This window comes from Lissotriton vulgaris, chromosome 7, assembly GCF_964263255.1.
Source record: "Lissotriton vulgaris chromosome 7, aLisVul1.2, whole genome shotgun sequence".
NCBI classification, from domain to species: Eukaryota; Metazoa; Chordata; class Amphibia; order Caudata; family Salamandridae; genus Lissotriton; species Lissotriton vulgaris.
The window spans coordinates 1,160,505,966-1,160,525,543 of NC_141695.1; the positions used below are offsets into that span (position 1 = coordinate 1,160,505,966).

Here is a 19,578-nt window from a genome sequence, read left to right on the forward strand (position 1 = left end):
TTGTGCCAAGAGTCCTATTTGTGTTGGAGAGGCCTATAAGGAGCAATGAGAGCATCGTGGGAAACTGTCAGCGTGGTGCGAAGAGCGGACCGGGCAATGGGGACTTGCGGGCTGAAGCTCTGTGTTAGCGCTCCCCCACGACGGTCGATACTGCAGTGCGAAGAGATGGGCTGGCAGCAGCTTGTGCTGGTTGTCAGGGAAAGCAGCGCAGTCTTGGTGTGAACGGACACAAAAGCTTGATTTAAGCTGGCTGAGCCACACCAAGGGTCCTGGACGTGGGGGCACCACTTTGGGGTCAGGAACCTGCTGCAGCTGTGTCCAGTAGCTGGTTGGAGAGCCCTTTATGTCCCTCATGCTCAGATCAGGAAGCCAACAGACTGTCCTGTGGGGTCACACTGGGGTCCTGGGTACAAGATTAAGCTGCAGGTTCTGCACCAGGCAAGAGGTCAGGACAGCAGCAGCAGCAGCCGCCGAGCAGAGTGGCAGTCCTTGTAGCAGCACAGCAATCCTTCTTACTGACAAGAGTATCCACAGGTCCAAAAGGCTACCGAAGAGTTATAAATGCTGATGTGTTACAACGATGTTAATGAATTTTTGGTGATTTATTTTGCAATTGTTTGTATTTTTTTGATGATACGTCCCGAAATGCATTGGGTACTTAATTAAACTCATGACATTCGGAATCCACTTTGTCTCCTGTGTCTGCGTGATGCATCTTCTATTGAATGAAAATGAGTAAAATGAATTGAAGACAATGAATGAAAAAATGGCAGTATAAAGCAATGGTTTAAAATAAGGAGTACAAGAAGATTATGGACAATACGTTTTAATTTATTGGACTCATTGAGTTACGTGGCTGTGCTGTCGGTTTCGGAGCTTAAAACAGGTTCCTAAGTGTTTGGTTCTACATTGCGGCGCAATTGGTCGGAGCGCTTATCTGGCATGCACGCCTACTATGTGTAACATGGCAAACAGAGTAATTTTGGAGGACGCAAAAAAAATTGTGCATCTCCCAACTACTTACTTATTCACTGCATATGTGGGGGCAGAACGAGATGTGTGGAGGGCGGGGTTTTAAATTAAGGTCTAGACTCATGCATGCGCAGGCGGAGTTTTTTGTGGTGGTATCTAACGGGCATATGTTCCTGACGGCACTATGAGGGGGACGAGGCGGCTGGCTGGACTTCTTTGGTTAGATGCTGCCTTGATGTTAGCCCTTGTGGACATAAGTGTAAGGCATCCAATGGAGGGTGCGTTGGGTTGTAATAGCTGCTATTTTGTCTATATCGTTTCAATGGTAATGGGGTACAATACAGTATGATGGTTTAACATACATAGTATATACATACAAAGGCACATATAAATAACATTGAACACTGCCTAATACATTCTCAGAGGCATTATCGTTCCTAATGCATAAGGTAAATGACATTCGCAGAAATTCCACTCATCGAGGGAGTTCAGTCCGTTTTTGATAGTTTTACAGTTGTAAATCCATTTGCATTCCAAACGGTTTAGGGTGGTTTTCTGATTACCGCCCTTTGCATTGATCTAGAGATTGTCTATCACCTGCCAAGTGAAGTCGTTTTCAGAGTGTCTGTGGTCTGGGCACTAAAAAAGCTGAGTCTATATCTCTTTGGGACCCACTTATGTGATCAGACAGACCACATGCCCCTCAGATGGCTTAGGCAAATGAGTGGTGAGAATCCCAAATTGTTGAGGTGGTCCATCTCCCTACTATAAGGTGGAACACAGCCCTGGGTCAGACCACATCAATGCTATCCAGTTTCTCCTGCCTTAGTGATGAGAGCTTCCAAGGGATTGGGTAGATCTTCCCACTTTTAGCTGGGGGGACACATGTTAGACCCATCAGCCTTAGGGTGATCTTCCCTCAAACATTTTACCTTCCTCCTCCATTTTTACTGATCTCGTTTTGGCTGGCCTTAGGACTTTGAACAAGTTACCTCTGCAAACCAGTGCCAAAGTGCATGTGCTCACTCCTTAAAACATGGTAACAATGGCTCATACCCAATTGACATATTTAATTTACGTATACGTACCCAGTAAAGTGGCACTACATGCACACAGGGCCTGTAAATTAAATGCTACTAGTGGGCCTGCAGCACTGATCGTGCCACCCACTTATGTAGCCCTTTAAACATGTCTTAGGCCTGCCATGACAGCCTGTGTGTGACGTTTTAAACTGTCATTTGGACCTGGACAAGTAAAACTTTTGCCAGGCCAAAACCTTCCTTTTTAATACATATAAATAAAACATAGGGTAGACCCTGAACAGCCGAGAGGGCAGGGTGCAATGTATTTAAAAAGAGGGGCATGTACTTTTAAGTTTTAAATGTCCTGCTAGTAAAAAACTCTTAAGTTCGTTTGTCACTACTACAAGGCCTACCTCTCCCATAGGATAACATTTGAGTTGCCGTATTACATTCTTGAAGTGTAATTTCCGTATCGGAACAGGTGACAAGTTCATTCTTTGGGGTCTCTGGAATCACAATTTAAAATGCTAACTGATGGTGAGGTCGGTTTTTAAATTGCACTTCTGAAAATGCTATGTTTAGAACATTGGCATTTTCCTGCCTTAGCCATTTAGTGCCTGAATCCTGTCTCTGGTCACATGACTGCATGTAGTTGCAAGTAGGGCTTTGCCATTTCCTCCTAGACAGCCACACACAATAGAGAGCTTAGGTTTGCCTTGATGGGTCATCACTGGCAAGATGGGAGGGAGGAGCTGGGCACAGCCCCAATTACACTTTCAATAGGTACCACACAAAGGGCTCCATACTCCCTGTAGTTCATCTGGAGCCAGGACAGGGAAGACAGGATGCTGGGGGACATCAAAGGGAAATCTCTAGAAGCTCCCACAACGGACCTCAGAACCAAACTCTTCAGTACACTTCTGAACCTGTGGATACTCTGCCAGGAAGAACTGCTTTGCTGCTACAAGGACTGCCACTCTCCTAGACTGCTACTCTGCTGTGCTGACCTGCTCCCCTCTTGCCCGAGGAAGAAGAACTGGGCCTGCAACTTCATCATGAACCCAGGACCCCAGAGTGACTTCAAGGGCTAGTCTGCTGGCCTCTTAATATGAGCCTCGGGACATGAAAGGCTCCCCAACCAGCTCCTGGACCCAGCTGCAGTGAGTTCCTATTCGAGTCAGATTTGAATTGATATTCCAGCATAGGTGAGCATGATCCCAATACCACAAAGGAGAGGTAATTGGGAATGGGATATCTCTCTCATAGAAACCAATATTTCCTCTAAAAAAGGGCAGAGAAAGGGCAGTCTTAAAAGATAGGTAGAAAATCTTGCTATAAACCCATTCCCACCAGCATGGTGGTGTGGAATTCAATCAGCCTCTCTTCCATGTACACTAGAAGATGTTTTATTGATTTCTGGTCAGAGTAATTCACTGTATTTGGTATATCTTTGCCAAGTATACCCCTCCATCAGTCTATGTGTACCCAAAAGCTTACTGTTTGAGATTAAATAAATCATTATGGATAATACGGTGTTAAAATCAGCCTAGCTACACATTGAAGATAATCCCAATGTTTCTTCTGAAAAAATGAAATTCAATGTTCCTGTCAAAATGGTGAAAAGGGACACCCTTATTCTATGACACTTACCTCCAGCAATCCAAAAATTACCGGAAACACACTTCCTAATTGGAAATAACAGATCTGAAATTATTTTTGTATTCATTAATGATGAAAATACCCAAGGATGATGTACTCCATTGTTAAATAGCAACTCCATGGCTTTGAACACACATGGCCCTATGTGGAGTTCCTCGTTAGGTAAGCAGGGCGATACTGAAATGAAATGAAATGAAATGTGTATTTGTAAAGCGCGGTTGCTGCCCAGGGGCGTCCAAGCGCTAGTATAAGGTGTATTTGCTGAACGGAAGAGGTTCTGCTAGGAGATTAATGGTGGGCATTGAACAGGAAGGTTTTCAGCTGTTTCCGGAATGAGAGGAGGTTGGGGTTGGACCTGAGTTGGAGGGGAAGGGAGTTCCATAGTTTGGCGGCATTGAGGGAGAACATCCTGCCACCAGCTCTTGCTATTTTTATTCTGGGCACTGAGGCCAGAAAAGACTGACTTGATCTAAGATTTCTGGTGGGGTGGTACTGGGTTATTAATTGGCGGCCAATTGCTGGACCTGTGCGCCAAAATGCCTGGTGGGAGATACACATCGCCTTAAAGGCGATTCTTTGTCGTACAGTGCAGCTTGTTCAGCCCTGGTTTGGCTGATTGTCTGCGGGACAGCTGGAGCAATGTGCGGGCTGCGCAGTTCTGCACTATCTGCAGCTTTCGTAATGTGTATTCCGGGGCACCGAGATACAAGGCATTACTAAAGTCCAGCCGAGATTGAATCAGGCCCTGGACGGCTACCTGTTTGGCCTCCATAGGCAGGAGAGGGAGGACTTTCCTCAACATCCGAAGAAGACCAAAACAGGTTGCGGACAGTTTCGTGGCCTGAGTGTTGAAGGAGAGAGCTTTATCCAGCCCGACCCCCAGGCTCTTTATGTTGTCCTTGGGGGCTGAGGGGTTGTCTAGGCAGGGAGGCAGAGAGAGTTGAAGTGTACCGGAGATGTGGGTCCCAGAAGCATCAGCTCCGTTTTATCCCCATTGAGTTTGAGGGAGGATGTCGTCATCCATCCCTTGACTTCCTCCAAGCATTTTGATAGTCCTGATGAAGATGATTGGCCGCCCTCCTGCGCCAGAGAGAGCAATAGCTGAGTGTCATCCACGTATGAGATGATTTTAATGCCAAACGGACGAACAACCTCAGCCAGTGGTTTCATATAGATATTAAAAAGCACAGGGCTTAGGGAAGAGCCCTGTGGAACTCCACAGTTCAATGGCCTGCTTGTTGAGACAGTATCTCCATCAAAAATCTGGAAAGACCTAGTGCTCAGGAATGATTCGAGCCACTACAGTGCCCCGCCTGCTATTCCTACGTCCGATAAGCGGCTCAGCAGGGTGACATGGCTGAATGTGTCGAAAGCAGCGCTCAGGTCAAGGAGGACCACTGCCACTGATCCCCCTTGATCTAAGATCTTTCGAGTTTCCTCAGTGACTGCTAACAGAGCGGTTTCTGTTCCATGCTTAGGTCGGAAGCCTGTTTGAGTGGCGTCTAACAGCTAATTAATTTCGAGAAAGTCCGTTAGGTGGGTGTTGACATGTTTCTCGAGAATTTTGCTCACCCATGGGAGCAGGGAGATCGGGCGGTACTAGGACTGAAATTAATGATTCCTCCCATTATCTTGAGTGATCACATGCTAAATTCTCCAGAATGGGAATAACCTGCCACACCCAGAGTTACTGGGTCCTTTAATGCAGGTTTTCCCAGATTCTCAGTAGTTTAACATGGATATTAACCACCTGCTCTGAGCAGATGTTAAATATATCATGGTGGCTGGGGTTGGTCGCCGGTGCTGGAAGCCTCTTCCCCCCCACCATGCTGGAAGAGGTGGTTGGGCTGAGCCTCTGCCCACAACACCTGCCCCTCTCCACCCATAGTTTTACAAGTTGTGGATAAGCACCCAGTAAACACAGGCCTGGTGTTTTTCCAAAGCCAGTTATCAGGCCACTCTTAATTCCGAAAAGCACTTTTCTTGTGCAACTAGTAATTGGGACTGCAGGGTTTAAAAACTAACTTTGGTATAACTAATTTTCAATGAGACATCAGGGTGGTAGCAAACTTTGGGTTTAAAATTTGCCAGATTATTTCGAAAATGTTCGAAATATGTTTGGAGGAATGAAACTTTTCCATATTTCATATAGCAGTATTTTCATACAACTAGACAATAAATAACAAGCCTGTTGGAAAGAAAAAGCGCAATGACCACGTGGGAATTATTAATATTTCCTGCTCATTCTAGACCTTCAACCCAAATGTTAACAGCAGAGGTTAAAACGAAAGCTTTAGTATACACTTTCGAAATGCCAACAGTGGTGCTCATTTAAGCCTAAAAATAAGTGCAATTTAATAATCAAGGAAAACTTTAAAATGTGGGAAAAGTTTATTAAGAAACTATATTTACACGCATTCCTACAAACAACTGGCTACACATCTCATCTTATTTACCTGTATCAGAAAGCTTGGATTAGTTCTGTAGAGCAAATCTCTGTCTGGCAAAAAGTTAATCAGTAACTCACTTGGAACCAGAAGGCATGTCCCAGTTAAGTCACCTGTTTGATACTAAGATAGAATGTGAGATCAACATTGGTCAAAGCTCACAAGACTTCTACACTCAGTATCTCTTATGCCATGGTGGCTGCAGGTGCCAACCACTTTGCTTTTACACCTGCTTTTTCGTGTGAGACAGTGAAGATAGCAATGTTTCCATTGTCCACCCAGCTTGGAATCTATTGTGATAGTGGATGAAATACATTGGTGTACAATGGTGGTTTCACAAAGAATGTTATTCCTATCAGGCTGTAATGTTTTTTTTAGAGTCAATATTTTAATCAGCTTCACAATATGATTTCCAGGTTCATATGAGATAATAAATGCTGCAGAATAGGGCATAAATAATTGAGCTACATTTCAGAGGAATGTGGTTGGGCATTACTTGCTATTTACAAGCATTAAGATGTTGCTTTCTCATACTTTTGTGGATTGATGTATCCTGATTTATGTATTTGCTAAAGTATGACTATATTGAAACATGTTTCTGATTTATGAATTGTGATATTGCCTTTTTGAACTTCAAAGCTCTAAAGTCTAAGAAAGTACCATATTTGGTTAATGTTGGATACAAGACGAGACAAGAAATATGCTCAGTTGAATGGAATCGACAATGTTCTTTCCAAAATCACCTAACTATTCCAGAAGAGATAGCAAAGGTGGGAAGTACATAGTTGTTGCATACTCCATATCTTATAAATGTTACAGTTCATTAAAGAAAGTAGAATTAAACACTTTTTTGACATAGCTGCAGATTATGGTTAACGCACAAGTAGCTTTATTAAAATAAAATCTCAACGAAAGCATTTAAATTAATGCATAGTGAACCGATAGGACTCAAATGCTAAATTAATGCAGTATTTATGTTTTGTCGCCTTTATTCTACCCATGCTTATGTGAGCAGAAAGCACCCAAAGGTCAGTATGGAAGATGTCCAAAGTGTGATAACTTAAATGATCATACAAAGCATATGTGTTTCTTCCCCATCTCTTAGGGTGCTATGAGCAATTCCACCTGTGCCACCAGATTTGAAAGTTATACCGCTAGGTTTTTGATGGGGTACTATGCATGGTGTGGGGGGAAACTTGATGTTTTATTATTTTTAGTTACTCTTGCTGCTTGCCCAGTAATTACAGAAAATTGGAAATTGTGCTCAGCTTCTGTCTTTGTAGGGTATTATGGTACATAACAAATTATTTTATGCACGACCCTTGAATGCTAAGTTTGCAAGTACAGGAAGTGCATGCAACTTATGTATATAAAATATGTGATTCAAGGATTATATATATTAAGCGTTGTTTTAAAAGTATGTAATGTTGTGCTTTTATGGATTCTGAATTTTGAACCCGAATAAAGCTACTTTTGATATTGATATTGATATATTAAGACAAGTGTACAAGTGTGCACTTTGTATCATACTGTTTTTAATGTTTTGTTAGAAAGGTGTAACCATTTGCAGATACCTAATAACCTAAAATCTCCTCTGGCTACCCTTTCCTTATTTATTGTGGTTTGATGCAAGCATGTATTTAATGACTCATTCAGTATAAATGTGTTCATATTTAATATGTCAGAGTACGTGTTTGTTACTGAGAAATGCTTGTACCTTTCCATTAAAAGCATTGCACCTGTGTCAAGAATAGATTGTACTCTCCTTTTCACATTAAAGAAGTGCAGGTAATGAGTACCCGACAGTACCTGTCCATTAAATAATTTCGGTTACGGACATTTAAAGTTCTGCATTGTGTATTGAGAATTTTTTCTCTGAATGTATTGATGCAGATTTTCGATAGCCTTTTAAAATTGTCAACCGCGTTCCAACTAAAAGATTACAGTAGAAGCTGAAAGCCTGGGAAGAGCCTTAAGCTAATATTTTCCAGTAGAAACGTACCGAATTACAAATTCATGAAAAACAGAAATAAATCTCATATAAGGATTATGTCCCGTTGAGCAGTGGAAAGTTGATAAGATGACCAGTACTCAAACTCTTCATGAATAAAGGGAAACACATTGTGGCTATTTCCAGGTTTCACCCATGTTTGAAGGCAAGATTCGAGTATGCAGTTGAGGTCCTATGCTAACAACTGGAAAAGTTATTTGTGAAACAAACGAATAGAAAGGAATACTACAAATCAGAGGCCAAGTTACTCATGATCACAAATAAGAAAGGAACCTAAGAGGCACTCCATCACAGTTTTGAATAAGCTAGCTAGCAATTTAAGAGGCATTGTGGTAGCCAGTAGGGTGATAGAGTATCAATATATGAAGTGCTTGAGCTACTAAATTATAAATCATAGATCAGATCTTCATTTGAAACATGGGTAAGGAGTTGGCTTAACGGCTAGGGCTAGGGCGAATCTGGAACACTGGGTTCGAGTCTCGGTAATGACGCTGAACATCCCTTGATTCTAGGCAAATCACTTAATCTCCCCATGCCTAACAAAAATGAATGTGTCCTCATGTAATGCAACTGGTGCTATATAAAGCACTCTGATACCTGATACCTTGGGTACTAGTTGGCGCTTTATATAAAACTCCATTAAAAAAAATTTACATTTTTTTTTTAAAGGACATGCAAATTTTTTAGACCAAATTTTCCCAGACATTAGGATACAAATAATATAACATGGTGCTGAGTGTTCTTCTATTTTTTATGTTTTATTGTAAACCCTGCTATAAACAATAGCAAACTATTTAGATACATGGCATCCTAAATCCCCGTTAAGGCTTTTGTTGGGAAAATGTTGCCAAAGTTGGGCAAGTTCTTAGTGCATGCAAAGTATTAAAGAAACTTAATTCTTGAGTTAGCATATGCAATGGGTATTGTTTATCCTGTAAGAAGCAGACCACCAGTTCCTTTCAACGTTCTTCTGTCCAGCTCACAGTGTCCAACCCCTCATGTGTAATATTAAACATTCTCTTTTTGGTGCCTTTGGGAAAATCTGCAGATGTCTTACACCTCAGAGATATTTTTACAGATACATAAAGGATTAGTGTACAGCAGTATGCCGCCACATAGAAACAACCTTTGATGACGCTATGCCTACACATTCAAGCATGATCTAATCTAAAATGGAACGCGTAACAGGTTAACTTGCATTGCGCTCTTTTATTTGAATTTAAAGAGTTTTCTTAAAATGTAATTTTAATAATGAACATACAAATTGTTTTTGAACACTGTAAGGTTGTAATTTAAACAGACACAGATCTCAGAGAAAACGTACAACCAACGATTACAAATAAATAGTGACAAACATTACCTTGGAGTGTGCCCGACTGCTGCCCGTTCATCCACAGTGGTAATGAGACACGATAATTGATTTGGCGACACCCGTAAGTAGTCTGCACTCTTTAAACACAGTTCTGCAGCATGTGTATGAAACCGATGAGGTGTATCAAGAGGAATCTCCTTGTTGGGTGAGCTATCTTTGAGGAAAACGTCATCTTCTTCAACAACAGAATTGGTCGGCAGAGACTGTGATGGAGTCCCCGGATCTAGTTCTGAAGCCTGTGGCACACATGCAGCAGATGGTGCAACTAGGGGTGAAGTATCAGCATTTGATATAGTGCCACTAGGCTGTATAGTGCGTGAGTACCTTTGGAATGCTGAGTTTCTCAAGTCGAGACTGCACAGTCCCACCGTGTCTTCACTGGTGGTGTGCCTAGGCAGGAATTCATATCTCTTTTCAGGGCTGTCTTCCAAACTTATTTGATAGTTCTCAGCTGTTGCTGGCTTGGCCAGTGGAGGGCAAATCACTGGTGATGCACCCTGGTCTTCCTTGCGGTGAAGCTGATCTGTGCTCAGACTCAACACTGAAAGTTGCACGGTTTCAGAAGTCCCAATTTCTTCCATGGACTTTCCTCTCCCTCGGATGGAACAAACACTTTGTTTTCCACTGAAGAATCGGTCTATCCCTTCTTCTGATGCTGCCAGAGACCTAGAAATTCAACACAATTCATTAAATTTAAGAGTACATTTTATATAATGGCATATTTAAAATAACCAATGATTATTTACCAGACCATGAAAATCTATTCAAGGTGAGGAAGAAGTCGTACAGGACCAGAAGTGAGTGAAACGTAGTAAAAAAGGTACTGAAGAATGTGAGGAAGGGAGCAGAGAGTCAGTCAACTTCCATACTAGACTGTTTCTGGCTGGAGACACTCTTAAGTGAAAAGGCAAGTGCTTTAAAGTGAGCGGCTAAACTATTCTAAAGATATCTAATTGTCACAGAAGTATCCAGTAACTGATGGAACTTTGTAACCATGTTCTGAAACAATGCTTTTTTCCTCATGGAAAGCGCTCTGATACCTCCGGGTCTAGACAGCGCTATATAAAACTTTTCAAATAAAATAAATAAATAAATAAATAAATTAAGACAGTGGTACAGTTAAGCATGTCAGTGAAAGGGCAACTATAGAATATGGGTTCAAATGTTCATACCCCCGAGTGGTGGAGAGGGTTTAGAAGCAACAAAAGGACAATTGTCTTCAGAAAGAGTGGCACATGCATGCAAAAACCTTTGAGGAAGGGAGGTCAAAATCAATAAAATAATTAAATAGGCAGAAGAGGCACATGGAAAGTGATCATTACCTAAGAGTGAAGACTGAGCTTCATATGACTAACAAGCGTTGTACGTTTTGGGAAAACTAGATAGCCCTGGTTCTCATTTAGAGTAAATACCAAGGCTCAAGAACAAATATCCTAAGTAGATATGAATCTTTGCCATGGCTGATGCTGTGGAAACCCAGTACTATGCAGCCTAATGGTACACCTATGGCAAGGGCGTAATTGGTTGCTCCTAGAAACAAAACAAAATATTACTTCAAATATGGTACAGAGGATACGGCTCCTCTGTATAAACCTAGTCTATGCATGCACTTACCATGCTATTCCTACAGGAGAACTTAATATTTACTAGTCACTCAGAGTTAGAATACACAAAAACATTTACACACATTTTTCTTTTTTAAATGAGTCTGTAGGGATTACCTCATTTGCAGCAGTTTGCACACACAGACACAATGGCCCTATTCTAAACGTTTGGGGAATCACTAGGTGTGACCTAATTTTGTAGTACTCCTGATGTATGGTCAGTCAATAAGGGAGTAGTGAGGATATATATTCAAGAGGGACACCTCAGTTACCCATTAATGAATAGACCAGGACAGGTAGCCTCCCGGACAGAAGATTTTTTTGGGGGGTTAGGGGGGCTATTTCTTAACATACTGTCACCCACATCACTCTCTTTGGCATGCTTGGTCACAGAGTCCTCACCCGGTAGACTAAACCGTGTACCGGGAACAAACTCAACCCTACTGTTGGAGGGGGCACTTTCATTTTATGAAGAGACACGTTGCTGGGATCTACAAAAAAATGAGTTAAAATGCCTTCACGTGTTCCCTATATCAGGCAATTTAATGAATGGTCACTAAGGGACAGTTTAGAAAGAAAAAGACTGGATGTGTATGGAGACTCAATGCTTCCTACATCCATAGATCGAAATGTTTCAGCTGATAGTTAATGCTTAAACAGGTCTGTCTACTTTCATCTGGACCTTCCAGTTTCCCAATATTGTACACCGATCTACAACATGAACTTTACCACAATCATATCATGCACGCACCCATTCATACCCAATACAAGATCTTTTGTAGTCTGGTATTTCCCGGATTTATCATTTCTAAAAAACACAGATACAAATTTTCAGTTATTTGGGTTACAGCCCACCTGTGTGTCACTGCACACTGTGTCATATGAAACGGATTCTCTCTCAGTGTTGCAAATAGTGATTGTTTTTCACGTCAAAAAAATAAATGATTATGTAAAGGCACACCCACTCTGCTATTCACACAATAATATAACCTATTTTGTTTTACATGTACAATCAGGCTACAGTAATTTTGCATCCTCCACCATATCTATATCAATGCTGAAATAGACAAATTATTTAGCAGAGGTATAAAGCAAAATGAGAGCCCTACCCTCACAGAATGTGATGAGGCCCCTAAGTCTCCCATATCTCACAGATATTAATTGAACTTGGACTGAACGGGCCGCATTGATGAGTTGGGTCCCCCTGAAGGTTTGGGACCCCTTTTGCACCACCGCTAATTGTTATTAGAGCCGGGAGGACCGTGAAAATGACATTCAAAGAGTCCCTAGACTTCAAGTGATACCGACTTTTCTCGGGCCATTCAATTTAATTAGCCGTATGAGAAGTTACGAGCAAGACGGTCGATATGTCACACATTCTACGATAAAACAATATTCATATACAAGAAATGGAGCAGAACTGCTCATACTAAAGGGCCGATTCCGATCTGGGTCAGAAAGCACTCCGACCGAGCCGGATCCCGGGTGTTTTCCGACCGATCCTGACTCCTGCAGTCCGACCGAGCGAGTACTATGCGGCCGTATGCTGTCTGACTCGGTTCGGTTGGACTCCCATAGAAGTCAATGGGAGCTGGTCGTACGACGCGTACGTGGGCTCCATTGACTGTATGGGTACGTCGTGGACAAGTGCCCCCCCTACAGTGGGTACGCATCGGTGCCATTTGCACCGTACATGCCTGTGTTGAGGAGACCCATGGGTCTCCCCCTGTGTCCGAGTCGTAAGGCTGCGGGTATAACAGGGGGTCCGACGCGGACCCCCGAAGTCCAACTCCGTGAGCTATTGCAAGCCGGACGCTCCGACTCGATCCGGCTGTCTGAATCGAGCATCGTACTTGCTCGGTAATGAAACATCTCCATTGCGCACCACGGTTTGCTTGTGACCGAGTCGTACGGAGCGGTTCGGACCCGGAAACGATTCGGACAGAGATTTTGCGCTTATTTTCATCATACTTCGACGTTCCGGACCTGTGTACTACTCTTATGGAAATTCAGCCCCTGAATCGGATTCGCTAATGCCGAACCCGATTCGGTGCCCTTCCAACCGAGATTGGAATCGGCCTCTAAGTCTGTAAAAATGTCCGGCCAAACGGACTATGGCTATATGTTTGATTTACGCCGTTAAGGATCGAGCCCCGCCACAAACCTACTTGGATTCCCGCAAATACCGAATGTTGGAGTATGCAGGTCCGGACACCATCTTCTGTTTCCATCAGCCCCAGCACACGTGAGGATGACTTTACTTCCTTGAGAAAAACCATAGCCTCTTTTCTGTCACGAGGAGTGCTGACCAACAAGATGAAGATAGTCCAATTTTGTTAACCGCTTCACATTATTTCCCACTTCACATTAATTTCTAATAGCGTACCCCATCAACGCGGGTTCTAACTATCAGCCACCATGTTGGTGGTAAACGAAAACAATAAAATACACAAACTAATTGAAAAATATGGTGAGGTAACGCAACATTTTCTCTCTAGACTTCTTTCATTTATCTGTTGTGTGGTATCTCACCCTTCGTTGTGAGTGTTCTCTGTAGTTTTCAACCCAAAAATCAAGGATCAAGGAAGTGAAATAATAGATAAATATGGTGAAAATACTTTTCAAATGTAGTGGAGTAGGAAAAAGTATTTTACTATGTTACTTAATGTTAGAATTGTAAAAGATTATTTTTAAGAAGCCCCCTCAAACAAGAGTGTGAGGCACCACCATAGTATGCCGAGACATTGTGCATTCTCACCCATCATCTATTGTGAATCCTTCCTACACCATAGTAATCATACCCCAGAACCTCACACTCCTTTGTCTTGGACATTTTAGTACTGTTCCACTGTTACTAAAGCCTTCAACTACTCCATGACAAACTTCTCAAAGTCGAGGATGCTTGGTGACTCCTAAAATTGGAAGCACTGCAGCTATATTAACACGTAATGGGACATCTCCATTCTGATGGATACTCACACTGATGTCAAATTCATAGATAATATAATTTAATACAACAGGCATCTTTTTAAACTGCATGTTATTCCTACCGGGTATACTACTGACAAATCAAAGATGTTGAATGTTACCCATTTCAATGGTGCTTATTGTACGGAACTTAGAATGATGAATGGTTAAGAAGAAAAGCCCCGATCTGAACCATGATCAGCAGATCAAACACAGATTCTTGCAGTGGAAGCAATAATCCGCTAAACAACTAGACCCAGCTGATCATCGAACTGTGAATGTTTGGAATCCATGCCTGCCTCATTGGAGTGAAAACCAGGCAATCCAGTTCCATGTTGCTATGTTCAGACATCGGCCATCTTGATCTCTAAGAAATGGCTTTCAGAAGCCTTCAAAATGTAGCCCTGCTTAAATACTAGTCATTTTTTATGAAATTAAGATCTGATTGCTACCATCAAAGATGACAAATGGACCCTGGAGCACAAGTTGTGGAATGAAAAAGGTTATGTGGATAGGAACCCGGACTTAAAAAGTCTGGACTTGACATCATGTAGTCCAGCCACCGTGGGCACTGATGCTGCTTCAGCATGTCTAAGAGATTGGTACACTAGCCCCTGCTCAGTCTCCCACTGACAGGATGGGCTGATATGCTAGCTCCAGTCAAGTGGCTAGGCCTAATGGGCTCAGACTTGTAGGCCTTGCGCTCGGTAAAACAGCACGAGAAGAATGTGGTGCTCATGCACAAATGCTTGTTTCTGTCCCCACTGTCCACAGGGCCTAAAACAATTAAACAAGCATTTGCAATGCAATAGGTCTTGTATTCGTTAAATGCAGAGCTATTGGCTTAGCAAATGGAACAGTAATACGGCGGGCAAACAACTTTTTTGTTTTACTTTAACTATTATTTATTGACTTTTGCATTAATGATGGCGGCACACATTGTAGCATGCTGCAATCGTGACAAAACTGTGCAAATAGAAAAAAAAGGTGTTTGTCCGCCATATTAATTTGACATTTGCAAAGTCAATAGCACTGTATTTGACTGAAGCAAGAACTAAATGCAATAGGTCTAGTATTTGTTGGAGTTGGAGTTATTGTCATTATAAATGGGAATCTTTTTCTCTTTTAGCCACGTATGGTACTGCACCCTCCAACATGGCTGGGTAAAAAACATTGGCATTTATAATGACAATAACTCCAACAAATGTGAGACGTATTGTATTTGCAATGCTTTTTTTTGTGAATCCGGGACCATTAAAAAGTAAACTCAGAAAAAGATGCAATGTTTTTACAACTCAAGCTAGACAACTAAAGCGGCTCGCTAGAGCCTCGTTGAAAGTGTGCCTTGGAACCTAAATAAATCCGGCAGGGTGCATCTCCATAAGGTTTTAAAATTAAAAGGGACTTCATGCGAAGTTTAAATAAATAAAAATAATATACCAGGAAGCATGTGACGAATTCCAGGCAGCCGTGAAGCGGAACTAGTGGCATATGATTCGGCTGTTAACAATTCAGCCTGAAGTAAACATAACATGTATGCAGGAAGGGTGCTTCATTCATGGCGCCAGAGCCATCTTGAAATGATAAACTGTTGGGTAAATACAAGCAAAATGGGAAGAGCGCAATGCAGCCGGGTAAACACACAAGCAATATGGGAAGAGCTCTACATGAGCAAAATGTAAACATCGTGCTGCTTGTCTTTGTGAGTTTGGTACTTTTAAAAAGGAAGCTCAGTTAAAGATATACTCTTTATAATAGCTGCAGTAAGACAACTAAATCAGCTCGCTAGAGCCTCGTTGAAAGTACGCCCTGGAACCTACATAAATCTGGTGCAACGCATCTCCATACATTTTATGTTTTTATTAAAAGGAGCATCGCGCAAAGTTTAAACAAATAAAAATGACATAAAATAACATAGCAGGAAGTGAACTCGTAGCAGACGTGAAGCGGAAGCAGTGGCAAATGATTTGGTTATAAATGAATGTTTTAATAGCTGAAGTTAGACAACTATAGAGGCTGGCTGGAGCCTCGATGAAAGCCCATCCTGGAACCTAAATAAATCTGAGTGCCACGCATCTTCATAACATTTCAAAATAAAAGGAACATCGCACAAAGTTTAAATAAATAAAATGAAAAGAGCGGGAAGCGTGCGCTGAACTTGAGGTGGCCATGAAGCGAAAGCAAAGGCAAATGATTCGGCTGTTTCCCTTTTAGCCTGAACTAAGCTTAACACACAGGCACGAGCAGAGCCAGGCCATCAAAAAGAAAAAAGAGTGCTCTTCAAGTATCATGAATTAACATGAAAAATAAGAGCACTGTAACAGGGGCAGTCATCATAGAAGGTTACAAGAAGAGAATATGTAGTACTAAGGCAGGACTATTAAGCCCATTAAAATGATGGGTCGAAAGTGGGCTGAGTTTCATGCCCATATCCAGAATGCAGCATGTCTCGAAGAGACCACGCAAGTGCTGCCTAGGCGAGACCTATAAAAGGAAAATCATATTTTTGGAGAAGAACACACTTCAATGAAATATGTTTTGAATTAACTATATCAGATTACCTACATTCAGGTACACATCACTACCACCCAATCATACAGTGGTGAAGCTAACCGAACACACCAAATAATAATGCCTCTGGATCTTCTTTTTCCTCGTCTTCTTTTTTAGATCAGCGTTCAAGGAGGGGACAGAGAATGAACCGGGGGTTCGGGAGAGGCCAGTATGTGAGGCATCAACCTCCGGAGGAATATCTCCAAACAAGGAACTGGAAATATTGGAGGTAATGACAAATAAATTCCCCATTATTAATCTCTCAAAACGTATATTAAATTCCACTGAATTACAAGTTTTAGAGAAAGGTTTTAGCTTTGCCCCCGCCACGGAGGTTAATAAATTTCTACTTGAAAAGGACCTTAAGTCTTTCTTTCGGAAAATTAGATTGGCAAGATTTTTTGAAAACAAAGATTATGAGGAAGAGATAAATATTTCCGGTTTGAAACCTAAATCAACATTCAGGCCGCACATCAGTCAAGTGGACAAAAAAATTGAAGTTTTTGAACAGATGGTGGAAGCCAAAATTCGGAACTTATGGGAGAATCACCTTCCCATTTCCCACAATATAAGTAAACGACATAAGGAAGCTATCTCCAGTCTTAAAAATTATTTTAATATAACAATCAAACCCGCCGATAAGGGCTTGGGGTTGTTATATTTGATACAGTAGCTTATGAGAGGAGGGTCATGGAATTATTAAATGTAAAGGAACATTACCATAAGGTACCCATGAGTCAGTGGCTAAGTTTGAAAAATGAGATCTCAAGTTTGTTAACCTTAGCGAAAGAAAATGAATGGATCACTGATAAAGAATATAGATTCTTACATAATGAGAGAGCCATTATTCCTGCTATTTATGGTCTCCCAAAAGTTAATTAAAATGTTAGAAATCCACTCCTCACACCTTTGTTAGTTGTATCAACTCATCTCTTGAACCCTTGAGTAAATACGTTGACAGCTTCCTAAAACGTCTAGTTCAGATGCAAAAATCCTATATTTAGGACTCTGCCCATATGATCAGTACCATTGAAGGCCAGAGCTTTAATTTTGAAACCCAAATTTTGGTTACACTCGACATTGAAGCATTTACACCAACATACCCCAGGATGCAACTCTAAATACCATCAGAAGCATCCTGGGGCCTGCGGAATGCAGAGGTGCTAATGTTGAGTTTATCATGGCATGTTATCGTAACCTGTTTCTTTTTAAAGGTGACCTGTACCTCCAATGTAAGGGGACCAGTATGGGGGCCACATGTGCCCCCAGTCTGGCATGCCTCTATGTGGGGCATTTTGAAGATATACATATCTTCAATGAATCTGCTCCTTTCTTTGAAAATGTGATCCTATGGAGCAGATTCATAGACTATATTCTTTTCATTTGGGAAGGAACGGTGGAACATTTGAATGAATTTTTAGAATGGCCCTATTTGGGCGATGTGAACCTTAGAATATATTAGGAATAGTGTCAACTTTTTAGATTTAAACATTAAGATCACAAATGGTAAACTAGAATTAGAACTTTTTTCTAAACCTACTGACAAAAATACTTTGTTACACTACTCTAGTTTCCATCCGAGGGCTCAAAGAGATAATATCCCCTTTGGACAGTCCCCCGTCTCCAGAGGGACTGTTCATCTTTGGAAGATTTTTATAGGCATTCGGAAAATCTAAAGACAAAACTTAAAGATAGGGGTTATCTCAAAAAGTTAATTTCACTTTCTTTTAAATGTGCCCAGTTCTATGATCGAGACAGTAGGCTCACTAACTGAACAGAGAAGAAACAAGAAAAAGGTGAGGGACAGAGGATAGTTTTTATTAGTCAATACGCAGGCAATAGCAATAAAATCAAGAATGTTATCAATTCTACTTGGAGCATCCTTCATGATAACCAATTGGTGGCCCTTGAAAAACCATTGTTTGCGTTTAAAAGAAATATTCTGAGAAGGGAATTGTTACACACCTACAGAGAAGGGCCCAAACTGAACCAACGCACTATAATGGGCACTCTAGCCATGGGGAACCATAGATGTAGTAGTTGCCTTATGTGCTATCTGTGTATAATAGGGAAAGAATTGACTTATAATAAACATACCCTAACCTCCAAAACATGTAATAATTTCAGAAGTAAAAATGTGGTGTATTTAATTATATGCCCATGCAATTTAGGCTATGTCGGCCAAATGGCAAGAGAAGTCCGGATTCGCCTTCTGGAACATAGATCGGCCATCAAAAACAAAAAAATAAATGCCCCATTGGTTGATCATTTTAATGAAAAGAACCACACATGTACGGATTTCAAATGGTTCATTATAGAACGAATTGAGGGTAACATGAGAGGGGGTGATCTGACATTGAAGAGAAAAAAAAAAAATCGAGAGCAGTGGTATATTTCAATTCTAGACACTATTAGAGTAGGTCTGAACGCGAAGGAGGATTGGATGAGACTAATAGAATAAGTGAATTATGTTATTCGGTACCATGTTTTATAGATGATGTTCCTGTCTTGGAGGTACTATGCCCATACTAGCTGCCTGAGTAGCAGTGGGATATGTACCGGCCTTACCTCGCCGCACTCATGTATCTTGGGCTGGGCTGGATTACTCCACATAGCTAGAATAATTCGTTTTTGAATATTTTTTCTTTATATCAGTTTATTTCGCGGTTATCTTTAGGGGAGTTCCTTTTAGATAAGGGGTTGGTTACCCATTATACATTGGATGTGGAAATTGTACCCTTCATTTGATCAGTTTTTCTATTAGATTTTAACAATTTAAGGAGATGTATTTATGCAGAGGTACAAATCATGGTTTCTGGATAGATCAGCACCTGGTCAATTTAGTGTAACAGACCTTATTTGCAGCACATGGAAGAGCGATTTGTTTAATAAATTCTCCAATTTACGATTTGCGCCATTTCCCCTTTAATTAGAACAGGGAAATGGTGGGACCCATTTGTCTCCACACACA

The 19,578-nt window shown here is 41.3% G+C and overlaps 1 protein-coding gene across 2 annotated transcripts in view; it reads right to left on the minus strand.

Annotated features, from left to right (window-relative positions):
* LOC147703086 (protein Shroom1-like) overlaps window positions 1-19,578 on the minus strand; it is a 219,451-nt gene that overhangs the window by 17,536 nt on the left and 182,337 nt on the right. For both annotated transcript variants that reach the window (XM_086931624.1, XM_086931623.1), the window contains exon 4: window positions 9,472-10,149. In XM_086931624.1, the coding sequence (XP_086787750.1) occupies window positions 9,472-10,149 (678 nt within the window). The remainder of the gene's footprint in view (window positions 1-9,471; window positions 10,150-19,578) is intronic.